General features: G+C 44.3%; 1 protein-coding gene across 7 annotated transcripts in view; it reads right to left on the bottom strand.

The window, feature by feature from the left end:
- by (focal adhesion protein tensin) overlaps window positions 1-20,971 on the bottom strand; it is an 830,704-nt gene that overhangs the window by 399,655 nt on the left and 410,078 nt on the right. For all 7 annotated transcript variants that reach the window (XM_070090572.1, XM_070090566.1, XM_070090570.1 and 4 more), the window contains exon 5: window positions 4,370-4,519. In XM_070090572.1, coding sequence (XP_069946673.1) covers window positions 4,370-4,519 — 150 coding nt within the window. The remainder of the gene's footprint in view (window positions 1-4,369; window positions 4,520-20,971) is intronic.

Genomic DNA, 20,971 nt, shown 5'->3' with positions numbered 1-20,971 from the left:
CCTAGTCAAGCTGTACAAGAAACCCCAATCAACCATCGCTACTATTGTGGGCACCAGAAAGACAATCAAGGAAGCTGTTCTTGCCAAAGGTTCAACTGTGTTTTCGAAACAAAGATCGCAATTGATGGAAGATGTTGAGAGACTCTTATTGGTGTGGATAAATGAAAAACAGATAGCAGGAGATAGCGTCTCTCAAGCGATCATATGTGAAAAGGCTAGGAAGTTGCATGACGATTTAATTAAAAAAATGCCTGCAACTAGTGATGATGTGAGTGAATTTAAGGCCAGCAAAGGTTGGTTTGAGAGATTTAAGAAGCGTAGTGGCATCCATAGTGTGATAAGGCATGGTGAGGCTGCCAGTTCGGACCACAAAGCGGCTGAAAAATATGTGCAGGAATTCAAGGAGTACATAGAAACTGAAGGACTGAAACCTGAACAAGTGTTTAATTGTGATGAAACAGGCCTGTTCTGGAAGAAAATGCCAAGCAGGACCTACATTACTCAGGAGGAAAAGGCACTCCCAGGACATAAGCCTATGAAAGACAGGCTTACTTTGTTGATGTGTGCCAATGCTACTGGTGATTGCAAAGTGAAGCCTTTATTAGTGTATCACTCTGAAACTCCCAGAGCGTTCAGGCAAAAGAATGTCCTCAAGGATAATTTGTGTGTGCTGTGGAGGGCAAACAGTAAGGCATGGGTCACTAGGGAATTTTTCTATAACTGGTTACACCATGCATTTGCCCCCAATGTGAAAAATTACCTAACTGAAAAGAAATTAGAACTTAAGTGCCTCCTGGTGTTAGACAATGCCCCTGGTCATCCTACAGACGTGGCAGAGCGACTTTATGGGGACATGAGCTTCATTAAGGTGAAGTTTTTGCCTCCTAATACCACTCCTCTCCTGCAGCCCATGGACCAGCAGGTTATTTCCAACTTCAAGAAACTGTACACAAAAGCTCTGTTTGAAAGGTGCTTTGTAATGACCTCAGAAACTCAACTGACTCTAAGAGAGTTTTGGAGAGATCACTTTAATATCCTCAATTGTGTAAACCTTATAGGTAAGGCTTGGGAGGAAGTGACAAAGAGGACCTTGAACTCTGCTTGGAAGAAACTGTGGCCAGAATGTGTAGACAAAAGGGATTTTGAAGGGTTTGAGGCTAACCCTGAGAATCCTGTGCCAGTTGAGGAATCCATTGTGGCATTGGGAAAGTCCTTGGGGTTGGAGGTTAGTGGGGAGGATGTGGAAGAGTTGGTGGAGGAGGACAATGAAGAACTAACCACTGATGAGCTGCTAGATCAACTTCAACAGCAAGAGGCCACACCTGAGGAAATTGCTTCGGAGGAGGGGAGAGAGAAATTGAAGAAGTTGCCTACTTCAAAGATTAAGGAAATCTGTGCAAAGTGGCTTGAAGTGCAAACCTTCATGGATGAAAATCACCCTCACACAGCTATTGCAAGCCGTGCTGGTGATTATTACACTGACAATGTTGTGAAACACTTTAGGCAAGTCATAAAGGAACGAGAGGTACAGGCCACTATGGACAGATATCTTGTGCGAAAGAAGTCCAGTGACTCTGAAGCTGGCCCTAGTGGCATTAAAAGAAGAAGGGAAGTAACCCCAGAAAAGGACTTACTACCTCAAGTCCTAATGGAAGGGGATTCCCCTTCTAAACAGTAAGAAGATAATGCTCTCCCCTCCTCCCATCCCATCAATCATCACCAGATCTTCAATAAAAGTAAGTGTCATTTAATTGTGCATGCCTTTTTCAGTTTGTGTGTATTAAAATTAACATTTCATGTGGTAAAAAAAAATTTTTTTCATACTTTTGGGCGTCTTGCACGGATTAATTTTATTTCCATTATTTCTTATGGGGAAAATTCATTCGCATAACGATTATTTCGCATAACGATGAGCCCTCTTGCACGGATTAAAATCGTTAACCGGGGGTCCACTGTACTCCGATATGGTAAACATGAGGAAATTAAAACTTCAACAGAGTATAAAACAAATTCCAATCACACAAAAGAGCGAAAAACTAACGTCAAAGACCTGGGAGTGATCATGTCGGAGGATCTCACCTTCAAGGACCATAACATTGTATCAATCACATCTGCTAGAAAAATGACAGGATGGATAATGAGAACCTTCAAAACTAGGGAGGCCAAGCCCATGTTGACACTCTTCAGGTCACTTGTTCTATCTAGGCTGGAATATTGCTGCACACTAACAGCACCTTTCAAGGCAGGTGAAATTGCCGACCTAGAAAATGTACAGAGAACTTTCACGGCGCGCATAACAGAGATAAAACACCTCAATTACTGGGAGCGCTTGAGGTTCCTAAACCTGTATTCCCTGGAACGCAGGAGGGAGAGATACATGATTATATACACCTGGAAAATCCTAGAGGGACTAGTACCGAACTTGCACACGAAAATCACTCACTACGAAAGCAAAAGACTTGGCAGACGATGCACCATGCCCCCAATGAAAAGCAGGGGTGTCACTAGCACGTTAAGAGACCATACAATAAGTGTCAGGGGCCCGAGACTGTTCAACTGCCTCCCAGCACACATAAGGGGGATTACCAACAGACCCCTGGCAGTCTTCAAGCTGGCACTGGACAAGCACCTAAAGTCAGTTCCTGATCAGCCGGGCTGTGGCTCGTACGTTGGTTTGCGTGCAGCCAGCAGCAACAGCCTGGTTGATCAGGCTCTGATCCACCAGGAGGCCTGGTCACAGACCGGGCCGCGGGGGCGTTGACCCCCGGAACTCTCTCCAGGTAAACTCCATCAAGTGCTAAGTCATGAAGATTGGGGAAGGGCAAAGAAGACCGCAGAGTACAGTCTAGGGAGCCAGAGACTACAAACCTCACTCAAGGAAAAAGATCTTGGGGTGAGTATAACACCAGGCACATCTCCTGAGGTGCACATCAACTAAATAGCTGCTGCAGCATATGGGCGCCTAGCAAACCTAAGAACAGCATTCCGCCATCTTAATAAGGAATCGTTCAAGACCCTGTACACTCTGTACGTTAGGCCCATATTGGAGTATGCGGCACCAGTTTGGAACCCACATCTAGCCAAGCATGTAAAGAAACTAGAGAAAGTGCAAAGGGTTGCAACAAGACTAGTCCCAGAGCTAAAGGGTATGTCCTACGAGGAAAGGTTAAGGGAAATCGACCTTACGACACTGGAGGACAAGAGAGATAGGGAGGACATGATAACGACATATAAAATACTGAGAGGAATTGGCAAGGTAGATAGAGACAGAATGTTCCAGAGATGGGACACAGTAACAAGGGGACACAGTTGGAAATTGAAGACACAGATGAATCACAGGGATGTTAGGAAGTATTTTTTCAGTCACAGAGTAGTCAGGAAGTGGAAAATGTTTGGGAAGCGGTGTAGTAGAGGCAGGATCCATTCATAGCTTTAAGCAGAGGTATGATAAAGCTCATGGTGCAGGGAGAGTGACCCAGTAGCGGCCAGTGAAGAGGCGGGGGCCAGGAGCTATGAATCGACCCCTGCAACCACAACTAGGTGAATACATACTGGATTAATCCAGATCGACGCGATAGCCACTGAGCCAGCTCTGACTTCCCTCTTTATTTAGAACATCAACCCATCATGGACACGTCTCCTACATCAACACCCCATCATGGACACGTCTCCTACATCAACACCCCATCATGGACACGTCTCCTACATCAACACCCCATCATGGACACGTCTCCTACATCAACACCCCATCATGGACACGTCTCCTACATCAACACCCTTCCACATTAACAACAACAACAATAATAATAATATTATTATTATTGTTATTATTATTCGTGTGAGGACAGTGAGAGGAAACACAAAACATAAAGTAGTAGTATTAACAAACTCCATTTAACGAACTAACAGGGAAAAAGTGGGTGTATGGGAATGGTGATTGTAGCGGACAGAGATGGGATTTATTTGCTGTGATAGCAACAATAACGGACAACTGTGTTACACTAAGGATTTGCTTATTAAGACGCTGGGTCTGTAAGTTAGAACACAGTCGTCACAATCACAGGAGAGCACAGTTAAGCGAGGACACAAACACGAACTTATTATACCTAGTTTTTCCTTTTTTTTAACTTATTTCAACGTTTTAGACTTGTTTCAAGTGTCTTCAGACATGAAATTTTAGTTGCAATGTGTACAAATAACACAAGTGATGTTATTTTGAGTATAAAAACCTATAATAATTTTAAACGAAAGTTGCTCTCTAAACGGCTATTTTACGACCACAATCCTCACAATCCCAATTTAGGTGCGTACGTACACACATACAAACTTGCACCTCACGCAATAAACTGAAGAGAAGCTTGTGTCTCACCTTTTCTGAGAGGGATGATAGAGTTGGCCGATCTTATCATCGAAGAAGCGTTTCATAGCATATCTGTCGAGGGCCTGGTCGGTAGAGGCGCAGATGTTGCTGTAGTGCATGTAGGCTGCCACCACCACACCCAGCTTCTCGTAACCACCTCTGTGCAACAAGAAAGACAAAATATAGAAAGTTTTAGTGTAAATTGTATGAAATACACGACTTACTGCTAAAAGACAGGTCAGAAACGCTGTTGGAATGCTCACATATATACAGGAATGTGTATATATATATATATATATATATATATATATATATATATATATATATATATATATATATATATATATAGATAGATAATCCTACGTAGTAGGTTGGTAGACAGCAACCGCCCAAGGAGGTACTAGCGTCCTGCCAAGTGAGTGTAAAACGAAAGCCTGTAATTGTTTTACATGATAGTAGGATCGCTGGTGTCTTTTTTTCTGTCTCATAAACATACAAGATTTCAGGCACGTCTTGCTACTTCTATGCAGTAAGCATTTCTCCTCTCGATGGCCACGCTGAGGCGCTGGAACATGAAAGTGGCTGCATATGGGTCCCTGGTGGTGTCAGTGAGTCTGGAACTCATTTCTTTTAGGAAACGTGTGGCATGTTTTTCCCATGATCCCAAGGTCTCTGATCCCACTGGGACAAATTGATACTGTTGGCTTATGTCCCTGTACTTGCTGATCTTGTACTCCTCCCTGTAGTCAGCAGGTCTTCCCTGTCGCCCGACACTGTGATGGATGTAGGTGTCAGCCAGCGTCGAGACACAGTTATAGTCCCATGCTAAGAGCTTGCCATTCTTCCAAGGATAGATGGTGATTCTGTCGGGGCAGATTGCTGGGTTGTGGGTACTGTTGGCTACTAGTGATCGGGGCTCTCTCTCGGCTGGGTATCCAGCTGTAGCAAGGGTTCTCTTTATGATGTCGTTGACTTCATTGTATCTTTCATGCCAGCCCTTGGTTTTGGAACAGTTAAGACCATGTAGACCATATTGGTCGGCTTGCACATCGCCGCAAATATACGTATATTCCGTGTGAATTGGGGCAGCAAGAGTCAGAGCTACTGCAATACGAAGGGTCTTAGGGTCGAGGCGTGTTCCCATTGCCGAAATGGGAACTGTTTGGATGAAGTCCCCGGAATGAAGTGCACTTACAGCTTAGAGATGGGCAGTCTCCCTGTTTGATGTTACAACCCTAAGCATGTTGACAAGTGCCTCTTCAACATTGGGGTGATCCCAACTTGACTGTTTGTAGGCCAGTGCTACAATAGATTTTGGTGCTGGAGCAGCAAGAGTCTCCCATTCAGTGATGGCACTGGTGTAGCTAGGGTCCTGTATTCCTGCTGAGTCACTGAGGTTGTCCAGGAGAATTTGTTTTATTAACTCATTTGATGCTATGGAAGAGGATAGGAAAGCTGGAAGGGCAATCTATAAAAAGGATTATTTGGTGTTCTGGTAGCGGGGAGTAAATGATACGTCTTCGGAGGCTTCTTACTTTATTAAGTCGTGGTGGGTACACAGGCTTGTGTGTTGTGCCCATGGCCCGGGAGGGCCATCCCACGAGAGAGAGCTAGAAGTAGGCCTTGTGTCTTCCTGCTAGGCCGCTGTGTGAGTGAGAGTGTGGCAAGGGCAGGCAGGCTGAAGTGGCAACGCCTATAGGTGGCAGCACCAGCATGGTTTGGGGGGTTTTTTTTGGGGGGGGGTTTTAAAAAATAGGGGGGGGGTTGGTTAAATTTTTTTTTTGGGTTTTTTAAAAAAAAATTTTTTATAAAAAACCCCCCCAAACCCCCCAAAGGGAAAAAATTTTGGCCCAAAAAAAAAAAAAAACAAAAAAAAAAACTTTTAATTTTTAAAAATTAAAAAATTTTTTTTGGGGGGAAAAAATTTTTTTTAAAACTTTTAAAAAATTTTTTTTTTTTTCCCCCCCTTTTTTTTTTAAAATTTTTTTGGGGGGGGGAAAAAAAGTGGTTTTAAAAGGGAAAAGGGGGTTTTTTTTTTTAACCGGGGGAAAAATTTTTTTTAAAAAAATTTTTTTTTTTTTGGGCCCCAAACCGGGGGCCCCCCCCAAAATTTTTTTTTTTTTTGGAAAATTTTTAAAAAAGGGTTTTTTTTTTTTTTAAAAAAAAAAAAAATTTTGGGGGGGGTTTTTTTTTCCCCCCCGGGGGAACTTTGGGGGGCGTCGTGATCCGCGTGGCATTGTGATTACGTGGCATGCTGGTCTACGTGGCATGCTGATCCACGTAGCTTTGAGTGGCCTCTGGCACTCGGATAAACAGCACTGGCGACGAATTCACACGAAAAACAGCAGAAAACACAGCAGAGGGAGTGAGTAGTGGTGAGTGGTGTATGGTAGGCTGGTGAGGTGTGTGGGTGAGTGTATGGCGAGGGAGCATCTGGCCATTCCTCCTCCTCCCACCCACAAACACAGGGAAACACACTGGACACAGAAATCACCACGAAACTCACCTCTGGCTTGCTGAAACAGCTGTGCTGAGCTGAACAACAACAGCAACATACAAGTGACGCTGAACACATGACTTGAGAAACAGCGTGGGACGCTGTAGCGTGGGGTCACTTGCAATTCTCGGAGAATTTCGGCAAATTTCGGCTGGATCCTGCTTGTACCTGTGTCTGGATGCTCAAACGTGCAGACACGACATCAGGATAACTTGTTGAGAGATGGATGCTTCTTGTGTAGGGTGATGAAGTGAAGATGACTTCATACCTCTCCTTCCTCTCTCTGGGCAAACAACTGCTGCGACCACCGCTTTCCACCATTTATAAAAAGGATTATTTGGTGTTCTGGTAGCGGGGAGTAAATGATACATCTTCGGAGGCTTCTTACTTTAAGTTGTGGTGGGTACACAGGCTTGTGTGTTGTGCCCATGGCCCGGGAGGGCCATCCCATGAGAGAGAGCTAGGAGTAGGCCTTGTGTCTTCCTGCTAGGCCGCTGTGTGAGTGAGAGTGTGACAAGGGCAGGCAGGCTGAAGTGGCAACGCCTATAGGTGGCAGCACCAGCATGGCGCGAAATATGAACTAAGCTGGCAGACAGCATGGGCTGTCTGTGCAGACAGTACAGGCTGTCTACAAATCTGGGAGGATCTGCGTACTCCCAGCCCACCAAGCCTGACTGGAAGTGAGGCTTGCAACCACTGTCCATCTTCGAGGGAAAGATTCAATACACTCTCTAGCATGGTCTTAAGGAGAGAGTCATATTCCTTGAGTTTTGGACTGCTGAAGGCTGGGAAGCATCTCAGGAAGTAGGTAAATTTTGGGATTGACAGGCACCTGGTGAGTAGGTAGAAGGCATCATGTGTATCGATGTCTTTCATCCTGCCTTCCATCGTCCTGAGGTCTTGGATTTTTTTTCTAGGATAGATCGATGGCATTGGGCCCAAGAGGAGCAGCAAGGAGAGTGCTGCTGGCTGAATCAATGGCTCGTGCTCCTGGTAAAACAGCACTAATATTCTGGATCATCTGTCGATTGGTAGAAACTATTTCACATTTGCTGGGGTTTAAAGATAGGTCCAGGCTCTCTCCCATGTCTTTAATTTTTCTGATGTCCTCTAGGAGAGATTCTGTTGTGCCAGCTAGGGTACCGTCGTCCAGGAACCAGATACTGAACTCACTGGAGAGCACTTCTGTGACTTCCTTGGTGACCAGACAGAATAGAAAGGGGGCGAGAGGGTCCCCCTGTTGCACACTCTCATACGAGTCAATTTCGTGGTCCCCAAACAATAGTTCAGAAGTCGCACTATAACACGATTGTATGAAGGGATAGAGGGAAGGGAAGTGTCTAGAAACTGCTTACAGAGAAGAATCCCTTCTAAGTTAAAAGCGCTGGCAAAGTATAATTTGATAAAAGCTTTTTCATCAGACATGTTGTTGATGTATACTCGTGCTGCGTGGGCAGCTGCTTCACAGCCATGTTGAGCACCAAAACCGAGGCAGCCACTTGACTCACCATTCTTAACGCAGCCTTGGCGACTAGGCGCCGAAGGGTGTTGCCCACAGCAATGGGCCTGATTCCTCCATCCTTCTTCCGGAGGTCACACAGTGAGGCACCAAAGAAAAGGGATCTAATGACCTCTGGGACACTGCCAGCCCGGCACACATTGGAAAATTTGGTGAATTTAGACAGCAACCTCTCTGAAACATCACCAAGTGCTGGGCTGAGCATTTGTTTTAAGTGCTGTGGCCTTAAACCGGTGAAACCTCCTGCTGAGCCCTGTGGAAATGACATGGCAGCTTTATACACATCAGCATCCTGTAAGGTTAAATATTTTTCACTTGCTGCAATGTCATGGAGTGGATGTTTGTCCTTCAGGGTTTGTGCCGTACTGACGTCCTTAGGAGCGATGGTATCCTCACTGGTTATAAGCCTCAGTGCTCCAACAGTATTACCCTCTTCTATTTTTTTGTTAATTTGGGCTCTGATTTTTGAGGCGTCGGGTGTCCTGTTGTTGGCATTTTCCCGGCGGGTGTTTGTCGCCCTAGGGATGAGACAGACGAGGTTGTCATCTCTAGGGAATGCATTTATTGCCCTAATAACATATGTTGCTGATTTGTCCCTCCTTGGTGGGACAGCCAAACAGGCATTGCCAGATAGCAGTAGGTTGTGCCAGGATCCGTTGTTTACAGGAGCTTCATTGACTTTTTTCAGATCAGCGAATTTGCTTGTAGCTTGAGGGCGAGCTGCTTTGGGGATGTGTGTCAGCGTTCTGGTGGATGTTAATTTGATTGCAGATTTTAGGTCCTCTGTAGAGGAGATGTCAGGGTAGCTGTCAGCTCTGTCTACTGGGAGGGGCTGCTGGTTGTTCCCATTTAGAGCCCTCCTGGAGCCTACCATGATGGAGCCCTATATATATATATATATATATATATATATATATATATATATATATATATATCCACACAGAGGTGTCAAGAGTGAACAGGTTACCTCCAGAGAGCAGTCAAGAGTGAACAAGTCACCAACACAGAGACGTCAAGAGTGAACAAGATCAGGCCTCCTGAAAAGAAAAAAAAACTGGCAGGAAATGGCAGAAATCGTACACCAAATCCAGTCATTCCTGGAGTGGAACTACAGTCGATGGTCTCCATTCCAAACCAACAGATACAGATACTAATGCCGGAAAAAAAATCTCCCCCCAGTACCAACAATACCACCAGTCCAATGACATTCTTCTTTGCAAATATACAGGGTCTAAAGCCAGCAACAAACAACAAAATACCTTTCATCCGTGGACTGCTTGCAGAGGCAAAGGCAATGTTCGCGGCTTTCACTGAGACCCACATAAAGGATCACTTGGAAAACGAAATATGGATCCCAGGTTACAACCTATACAGATGTAACAGAGTGAACAGGCAAAAGGGGGGGATGGGGTTGGCCTGTACATTGCAGTCACTTGTTTGCACAGAACTGTTTAATGCCTCAAATGATGTAGTGGAAGTTTTAGCAGTAAAGATCGAGAACCAAAACCTAGTCATTGTGGTAGTCTACAAGCCTCCGGATGCAACATCCCAGCAATTCCAGGAACAGCTTTTAAAAATTGACCACTGTCTGGAAAATCATCCAGCTCCTGCACCCACCATCTTGCTCCTGGGGGATTTCAACTTAAGGCACCTAAAATGGAGGAATATAGCAAATATTGTTGCAGTAATAACACCAGGAGGCAGCTCTGATGAAAACTCACACTCACACGAGCTTTTAAATCTCTGCACAAAATTCAATTTAAACCAGCAAATAATAGAGCCTACTAGACTGGAGAATACACTAGACCTCATCTTCACTAACAATGATGATCTGATAAGAAATGCCACCATATCAAAAAAATATACTCAGATCACAACATAATTGAGGTTCAGACATGTATGCGTGGAGCCCCAGACCGACATAATGAGATTAGTCACGAGGGAGCATTCACCAAATTCAAATTCAATAACAAAAACATAAAGTGGGACCAAGTAAACCAAGTCCTAACCGATATAAGCTGGGAAGATATACTAAGCAACACAGACCCAAACTTATGCCTAGAACAGATTAACTTGGTGGCACTCGATGTATGCACAAGGCTTATTCCTCTAAGAAAAAGGAGGAGTAGATGTAAAATAGAAAGAGACAGACGCTCCCTTTACAGGCAACAGAAAAGAATAACAGAGCGGCTAAAAGAGGTCAATATATCTGAAATGCGTAGGGAGACACTGGTCAGAGAAATAGCAAGCATCGAACTTAAGCTAAAGGAATCTTATAGGAGTCAGGAATCACGGGAAGAACTAAAAGCCATAAATGAAATCGAAAGAAACCCAAAGTATTTCTTCTCTTATGCCAAATCAAAGTCGAGAACAACGTCCAGTATTGGGCCCCTACTTAAACAAGATGGGTCCTACACAGATAACAGCAAGGAAATGAGTGAGCTACTCAAGTCCCAATATGACTCAGTTTTTAGCAAGCCGCTAACCAGACTGAGAGTCGAAGATCAAAATTATTTTTTTTATGAGAGAGCCACAGAATTTGGTTAACACAAGCCTATCCGATGTTATCCTGACGCCAAATGATTTCGAACAGGCGATAAATAACATGCTCATGCACTCTGCCCCAAGGTCAGACTCATGGAACTCCGTGTTCATCAAGAACTGCAAGAAGCCCCTATCACGAGCCTTTACCATCCTATGGAGAGGGAGCATGGACACGGGGGTCGTTCCACAGTTACTAAAAACAACAGACATAGCCCCACTCCACAAAGGGGGCAGTAAAGCAACAGCAAAGAACTACAGACCGATAGCACTAACATCCCATATCATAAAAATCTTTGAAAGGGTCCTAAGAAGCAAGATCACCACCCATCTAGAAACCCATCAGTTACACAACCCAGGGCAACATGGGTTTAGAACAGGTCGCTCCTGTCTGTCTCAACTATTGGATCACTACGACAAGGTTCTAGATGTACTAGAAGACAAAAAGAATGCAGATGTAATATATACAGACTTTGCAAAAGCCTTCGACAAGCGTGACCATGGCGTAATAGCGCACAAAATGCGTGCTAAAGGAATAACAGGAAAAGTTGGTAGATGGATCTATAATTTCCTCACTAACAGAACACAGAGAGTAGTAGTCAACAGAGTAAAGTCCGAGGCAGCTACGGTGAAAAGCTCTGTTCCACAAGGCACAGTACTCGCTCCCATCTTGTTCCTCATCCTCATATCTGACATAGACAAGGATGTCAGCCACAGCACCGTGTCTTCCTTTGCAGATGACACCCGAATCTGCATGACAGTGTCTTCCATTGCAGACACTGCAAGGCTCCAGGCGGACATCAACCAAATCTGTCAGTGGGCTGCAGAAAACAATATGAAGTTCAACGATGAGAAATTTCAATTACTCAGATATGGTAAACACGAGGAAATTAAATCTTCATCAGAGTACAAAACAAATTCTGGCCACAAAATAGAGCGAAACACCAACGTCAAAGACCTGGTAGTGATCATGTCGGAGGATCTCACCTTCAAGGACCATAACATTGTATCAATAGCATCTGCTAGAAAAATGACAGGATGTATAATGAGAACCTTCAAAACTAGGGAGGCCAAGCCCATGATGACACTCTTCAGGTCACTTGTTCTATCTAGGCTGGAATATTGCTGCACACTAACAGCACCTTTCAAGGCAGGTCAAATTGCTGACCTAGAAAATGTGCAGAGAACCTTCACGGCGCGCATAACGGAGATAAAACACCTCAATTACTGGGAGCGCTTGAGGTACCTTAACCTGTACGTATTCCCTGGAACGCAGGCGGGAGAGATACATGATTATATACACCTGGAAAATCCTAGAGGGACTAGTACCGAACTTGCACACGAAAATCACTCACTACAAAAGCAAAAGACTTTGCAGACGATGCAACATTCCCCCAAAGAAAAGCAGGGGTGTCACTAGCACGTTAAGAGACCATACAATAAGTGTCAGAGGCCCGAGACTGTTCAACTGCCTCCCAGCATACATAAGGGGAATTACTAACAGACCCCTGGCAGTCTCCAAGCTGGCACTGGACAAGCACCTAAAGTCGGTTCCTGACCAGCCGGGCTGTGGCTCGTACGTTGGTTTGCGTGCAGCCAGCAGTAACAGCCTGGTTGATCAGGGTCTGATCCACCAGGAGGCCTGGTCACAGACCGGGCCGCGGGGGCGTTGACCCCCGGAACTCTCTCCAGGTAAACTCCAGATTGTTCAATCAGGCTGTTGCTGTTGGCAGTCCGTTCGTCTACACAGCCATCCCAACCTGGTTGATCTGCCATTTGTCGGAAGTAATAATTATGTTCTCTTTTGAAAATATCTCATACTTGTTACCGCAATATTTGATATCTGTTGGTAGCAGAGTAAGAGTTTTGGACCACAGATGTTGACACAGGGTTGGTAACTAGGTCCTGGATGCCGGTTAAATCCTACAGCAACTTTCGTAAGTTAAGTTTTTACCCAACATCCACTTCACGCCACAAGTTACAGCAACCCTACACTGTACCATCACCAGTTACAACAACCGTGCACTGGACCATCACCAGTTACAACAACACTACACTGTACCATCACCAGTTACGACAACCCTACATTGTACCATCAAAAGTTACAACCCTACACTGCACCATCACCAGTTACAACAACCCTACACTGTACAATCACCAGTTACAACAATCCTACACAGTGCCATCACCAGTTACAACAATCCTACAATGCACCATCACCAGTTACAACAACCCTACACTGTACCATCACCAGTTACATCCCTACACTGTACCATCACCAGTTACAACATCCCTACACTGTACCATCACCAGTTACGACAACCTTACACTGTACCATCACCAGTTACAACATCCCTACACTGTACCGTCACCAGTTACGACAACCCTACACTGTACCGTCAGTTACAATCCTACACTGTACCATCACCATTTACAACAACCCTACACTGTACCATCACCAGTTACAACAACCCTACACTGTACCATCACCAGTTACATCCCTAAACTGTACCATCACCAGTTACGACAACCCTACACTGTACCGTCAGTTACAATCCTACACTGTACCATCACCATTTACAACAACCCTACACTGTACCATCACCAGTTACAACAAACCTACATTGTACCATCACCAGTTACAACAACCGTACACTGTACCATCACCAGTTACAACAAACCTACACAGTACCATCACAAGTTACAACAACCCTACACTGTACAATCACCAGTTACAACAACCCTACACTGTACCATCACCAGTTACAACAACCCTACACGGTACAATCACCAGTTACAACAACCCTACACTGTACCATCACCAGTTACGACAACCGTACACTGTACCATCATCAGTTACAACCCTACACTGTACCATCCACAGTTACAACAGCCCTACACTGTACCATCACCAGTTACGACAACCGTACACTGTACCATCATCAGTTACAACCCTACACTGTACCATCACCAGTTACAACAGCCCTACACTGTACCATCACCAGTTACGACAACCGTACACTGTACCATCATCAGTTACAACCCTACACTGTACCATCCACAGTTACAACAGCCCTACACTGTACCATCACCAGTTACGACAACCGTACACTGTACCATCATCAGTTACAACCCTACACTGTACCATCCACAGTTACAACAACCCTTCACTGTACCATCACCAGTTACAGCAACCCTACACTGTACCATCACCAGTTACGACAACCCTACACTGTACCATCACCAGTTACGACAACCGTACACTGTACCATCACCAGTTACAACAACCCTACACTGTCCCATCACCAGTTACGACAACCCTACACTGTACCATCATCAGTTACAACCCTACACTGTACCATCACCAGTTACGACAACCGTACACTGTACCATCACAAGTTACAACAACCCTACACTGTACGATCACAAGTTACAACAACCCTAGACTGTACCATCACCAGTTACAACAATCCTAGACTGTACCATCACCAGTTACAACAACCCTACACTGTACCATCACCAGTTACAACAACCCTAGACTGTACCATCACCAGTTACAACAACCCTACACTGTACCATCACCAGTTACAACAACCCTACACTACACCATCACCAGTTACAACAACCCTACACTGTACCATCACCAGTTACAACAATCCTACACTATACCATCACCAGTTACAACAACCCTACACTGTACCATCACCAGTTTCAACAACCCTTCAATGTACCATCACCAGTTACAACAACCCTACACTGTACCATCATCAGTTACAACAACCCTACACTATACCATCACCAGTTACAACAACCCTACACTGTACCATCACCCGTTACAACAACCCTACACTATACCATCACCAGTTACAACAACCCTACACTATACCATCACCAGTTACAACAACCCTACACTGTACCATCACCCGTTACAACAACCCTACACTATACCATCACCAGTTACAACAACCCTACAGTGTACCATCATCAGTTACAACAACCCTACACTATACCATCACCAGTTACAACAACCTTATATTGTACCATCACCAGTTACAACAACCCTACACTGTACCATCATCAGTTAAAACAACCCTACACTGTACCATCACCAGTTACAACAGCCCTACACTGTACCATCACCAGTTACAACAACCCTACACTGTACCATCAACAGTTACAACATCCCTACACTGTACCATCACCAGTTACAACAACCCTACACTGTACCATCACCAGTTACAACATCCCTGCACTGTACCATCACCAGTTACGACAACCCTACACTGTACCATCACTAGTTACAACAACCCTGCACTGTACCATCACCAGTTACAACAACCCTACACTGTACCATCACGTTACAACAACCCTACACTGTACCATCATCAGTTACAACAACCCTACACTATACCATCACCAGTTACAACAATCCTACACTGTACCATCACCAGTTACAACAACCCTACACTATACCATCACCAGTTACAACAATCCTACACTATACCATCACCAGTTACAACAACCCTTCACTATACCATCACCAGTTACAACCCTACACTGTACCATCATCAGTTACAACAACCCTACACTGTACCATCACCAGTTACATCCCTACACTGTACCATCACCAGTTACGACAAACCTACACTGTACCATTAGTTACAACCCTACACTGTACCATCACAAATTACAACAACCCTACACTGTACCATCACAAGTTACAACAACCCTACACTGTACCATCATCAGTTACGACAACCCTACACTGTACCATCACCAGTTACAACAATCCTAGACTGTACCATCACCAGTTACAACAACCCTACACTATACCATCACCAGTTACAACAATCCTACACTATACCATCACCAGTTACAACAACCCTTCACTATACCATCACCAGTTACAACAACCCTACACTGTACCATCATCAGTTACAACAACCCTACACTGTACCATCACCAGTTACATCCCTACACTGTACCATCACCAGTTACGACAAACCTACACTGTACCATTAGTTACAACCCTACACTGTACCATCACAAATTACAACAACCCTACACTGTACCATCACAAGTTACAACACCCCTACACTGTACCATCATCAGTTACGACAACCCTACACTGTACCATCACCAGTTACAACAATCCTAGACTGTACCATCACCAGTTACAACAACCCTACACTGTACCATCACCAGTTACAACAACCCTACACTATACCATCACCAGTTACAACAACCCTACACTGTACCATCACCAGTTACAACAATCCTACACTATACCATAACCAGTTACAACAACCCTACACTGTACCATCAACACCAGTACCATCACCAGTTACAACAACCCTACCTGTACCACTCAGTACCATCACCAGTTACAACAACCCTACACTGTACCATCATCAGTTACAACAACCCTACACTATACCATCACCAGTTACAACAACCCTACACTGTACCATCACCAGTTACAACAACCCTACACTGTACCATCATCAGTTACAACAACCCTACATTATACCATCACCAGTTACAACAGCCCTACACTGTACCATCATCAGTTACAACAACCCTACACTGTACCATCACCAGTTACAACAACCCTACACTGTACCATCATCAGTTATAACAACCCTACACTATGCCATCACCAGTTACAACAACCCTACAGTGTACCATCACCAGTTACAACAACCCTACACTATACCATCACCAGTTACAACCCTACACTGTACCATCATCAGTTACAACAACCCTACACTATACCATCACCAGTTACAACAATCCTACACTATACCATCACCAGTTACAACAACCCTACACTGTACCATCATCAGTTACAACAACCCTACACTGTACCATCACCAGTTACATCCCTACACTGTACCATCACCAGTTACGACAAACCTACACTGTACCATTAGTTACAATCCTACACTGTACCATCAACAGTTACATCAACCCTACACTGTACCATCACCAGTTACAACATCCCTACATTGTACCATCACCAGTTACGACAACCCTACACTGTACCATCATCAGTTACAACAACCCTACACTGTACTATCACCAGTTACATCCCTACACTGTACCATCACCAGTTACGACAAACCTACACTGTACCATTAGTTACAACCCTACACTGTACCATCACAATTTACAACAACCCTACACTGTACCATAGTTACAACAACCCTACACTGTACCATCACCAGTTACGACAACCCTACACTGTACCATCACCAGTTACAACCCTACTGTACCATCACCAGTTACAACAACCCTACACTGTACCATCACCAGTTACAACAACCCTACACTATACCATCACCAGTTACAACAACCCTACACTGTACCATCACCAGTTACAACAACCCTACACTATACCATAACCAGTTACAACAACCCTACACTGTACCATCACCAGTTTCAACAACCCTTCACTGTACCATCACCAGTTACAACAACCCTACACTGTACCATCATCAGTTACAACAACCCTACACTATACCATCACCAGTTACAACAACCCTACACTGTACCATCACCCGTTACAACCCTACACTATACCATCACCAGTTACAACAACCCTACACTATACCATCACCAGTTACAACAACCCTACACTGTACCATCACCAGTTACAACAACCCTACACTGTACCATCACCAGTTACAACAACCCTACACTGTACCATCATCAGTTACAACAACCCTACATTATACCATCACCAGTTACAACAGCCCTACACTGTACCATCATCAGTTACAACAACCCTACACTGTACCATCACCAGTTACAACAACCCTACACTGTACCATCATCAGTTATAACAACCCTACACTATGCCATCACCAGTTACAACAACCCTACAGTGTACCATCATCAGTTACAACAACCCTACACTATACCATCACCAGTTACAACAATCCTACACTGTACCATCATCAGTTACGACAACCCTACACTGTACCATCACCAGTTACAACAATCCTAGACTGTACCATCACCAGTTACAACAACCCTACACTGTACCATCACCAGTTACAACAACCCTACACTATACCATCACCAGTTACAACAACCCTACACTGTACCATCACCAGTTACAACAATCCTACACTATACCATAACCAGTTACAACAACCCTACACTGTACCATCACCAGTTTCAACAACCCTTCACTGTACCATCACCAGTTACAAGAACCCTACACTGTACCATCATCAGTTACAACAACCCTACACTATACCATCACCAGTTACAACAACCCTACACTGTACCATCACCCGTTACAACCCTACACTATACCATCACCAGTTACAACAACCCTACACTATACCATCACCAGTTACAACAACCCTACACTGTACCATCACCAGTTACAACAACCCTACACTGTACCATCATCAGTTACAACAACCCTACATTATACCATCACCAGTTACAACAGCCCTACACTGTACCATCATCAGTTACAACAACCCTACACTGTACCATCACCAGTTACAACAACCCTACACTGTACCATCATCAGTTATAACAACCCTACACTATGCCATCACCAGTTACAACAACCCTACAGTGTACCATCACCAGTTACAACAACCCTACACTATACCATCACCAGTTACAACCCTACACTGTACCATCATCAGTTACAACAACCCTACACTATACCATCACCAGTTACAACAATCCTACACTATACCATCACCAGTTACAACAACCCTACACTGTACCATCATCAGTTACAACAACCCTACACTGTACCATCACCAGTTACATCCCTACACTGTACCATCACCAGTTACGACAAACCTACACTGTACCATTAGTTACAATCCTACACTGTACCATCATCAGTTACATCAACCCTACACTGTACCATCACCAGTTACAACATCCCTACATTGTACCATCACCAGTTACGACAACCCTACACTGTACCATCATCAGTTACAACAACCCTACACTGTACTATCACCAGTTACATCCCTACACTGTACCATCACCAGTTACGACAAACCTACACTGTACCATTAGTTACAACCCTACACTGTACCATCACAAATTACAACAACCCTACACTGTACCATCACAAGTTACAACAACCCTACACTGTACCATCATCAGTTACGACAACCCTACACTGTACCATCACCAGTTACAACAATCCTAGACTGTACCATCACCAGTTACAACAACCCTACACTGTACCATCACCAGTTACAACAACCCTACACTATACCATCACCAGTTACAACAACCCTACACTGTACCATCACCAGTTACAACAACCCTACACTATACCATAACCAGTTACAACAACCCTACACTGTACCATCACCAGTTTCAACAACCCTTCACTGTACCATCACCAGTTACAACAACCCTACACTGTACCATCATCAGTTACAACAACCCTACACTATACCATCACCAGTTACAACAACCCTACACTGTACCATCACCCGTTACAACCCTACACTATACCATCACCAGTTACAACAACCCTACACTGTACCATCACCAGTTACAACAACCCTACACTGTACCATCACCAGTTACAACAACCCTACACTGTACCATCATCAGTTACAACAACCCTACATTATACCATCACCAGTTACAACAGCCCTACACTGTACCATCATCAGTTACAACAACCCTACACTGTACCATCACCAGTTACAACAACCCTACACTGTACCATCATCAGTTATAACAACCCTACACTATGCCATCACCAGTTACAACAACCCTACAGTGTACCATCATCAGTTACAACAACCCTACACTATACCATCACCAGTTACAACAATCCTACACTGTACCATCACCAGTTACAACAACCCTACACTATACCATCACCAGTTACAACAACCCTACACTGTACCATCATCAGTTACAACAACCCTACACTATACCATCACCAGTTACAACAATCCTACACTATACCATCACCATTTACAACAACCCTACACTGTACCATCATCAGTTACAACAACCCTACACTGTACCATCACCAGTTACATCCCTACACTGTACCATCACCAGTTACGACAAACCTACACTGTACCATTAGTTACAATCCTACACTGTACCATCATCAGTTACATCAACCCTACACTGTACCATCACCAGTTACAACATCCCTACATTGTACCATCACCAGTTACGACAACCCTACACTGTACCATCAGTTGCAATCCTACACTGTACCATCATTTACAATCCTACACTGTACCATCAGTTACAATCATACACTGTACCATCACCAGTTACGACAACCCTACACTGTACCATCAAAAGTTACAACCCTACACTGCACCATCACCAGTTACAACAACCCTACACTGTGCAATCACCAGTTACAACAATCCTACACTGTGCCATCACCAGTTACAACAATCCTACACTGCACCATCACCAGCTACACCAACCATACACTGTACCATCACCAGTTACAACATCCCTACACTGTACCATCACTAGTTACAACATCCCTACACTGTACCATCACCAGTTACAACCCTACACAGTACCGTCAGTCACAATCCTACACTGTACCATCACCAATTACAACAACCCTACACTGTACCATCACCAGTTACAACATCCCTACACTGTACCATCACCAGTTACAACCCTACACAGTACCGTCAGTTACAATCCTACACTGTACCATCACCAGTTACAACAACCCTACTCTGTACCATCACCAGTTACAACAACCCTACACTGTACCATCACCAGTTACAACAACCTTTCACTGTACCATCACCAGTTACAACAACCGTACACTGTACCATCACCAGTTACAACAACCCTACACTGTACCATCACCAGTTACAACAAACCTACACTGTACCATCGCCAGTTACAACAACCCTACACTGTACCATCACCAGTTACAACAACCCTACACTGTACCATCACCAGTTATAACAATCCTACACTATACCATCACCAGTTACAACAACCCTACACTGTACCATCACCAGTTACAACAACCTTTCACTGTACCATCACCAGTTAC

The sequence above is a fragment of the Cherax quadricarinatus genome, chromosome 32 (assembly GCF_038502225.1).
Source record: "Cherax quadricarinatus isolate ZL_2023a chromosome 32, ASM3850222v1, whole genome shotgun sequence".
In the NCBI taxonomy this organism is placed as follows: domain Eukaryota; kingdom Metazoa; phylum Arthropoda; class Malacostraca; order Decapoda; family Parastacidae; genus Cherax; species Cherax quadricarinatus.
The sequence above is the reverse complement of the archived record's forward strand: the minus strand, read 5'-3'. Positions and strand labels throughout refer to the sequence as shown.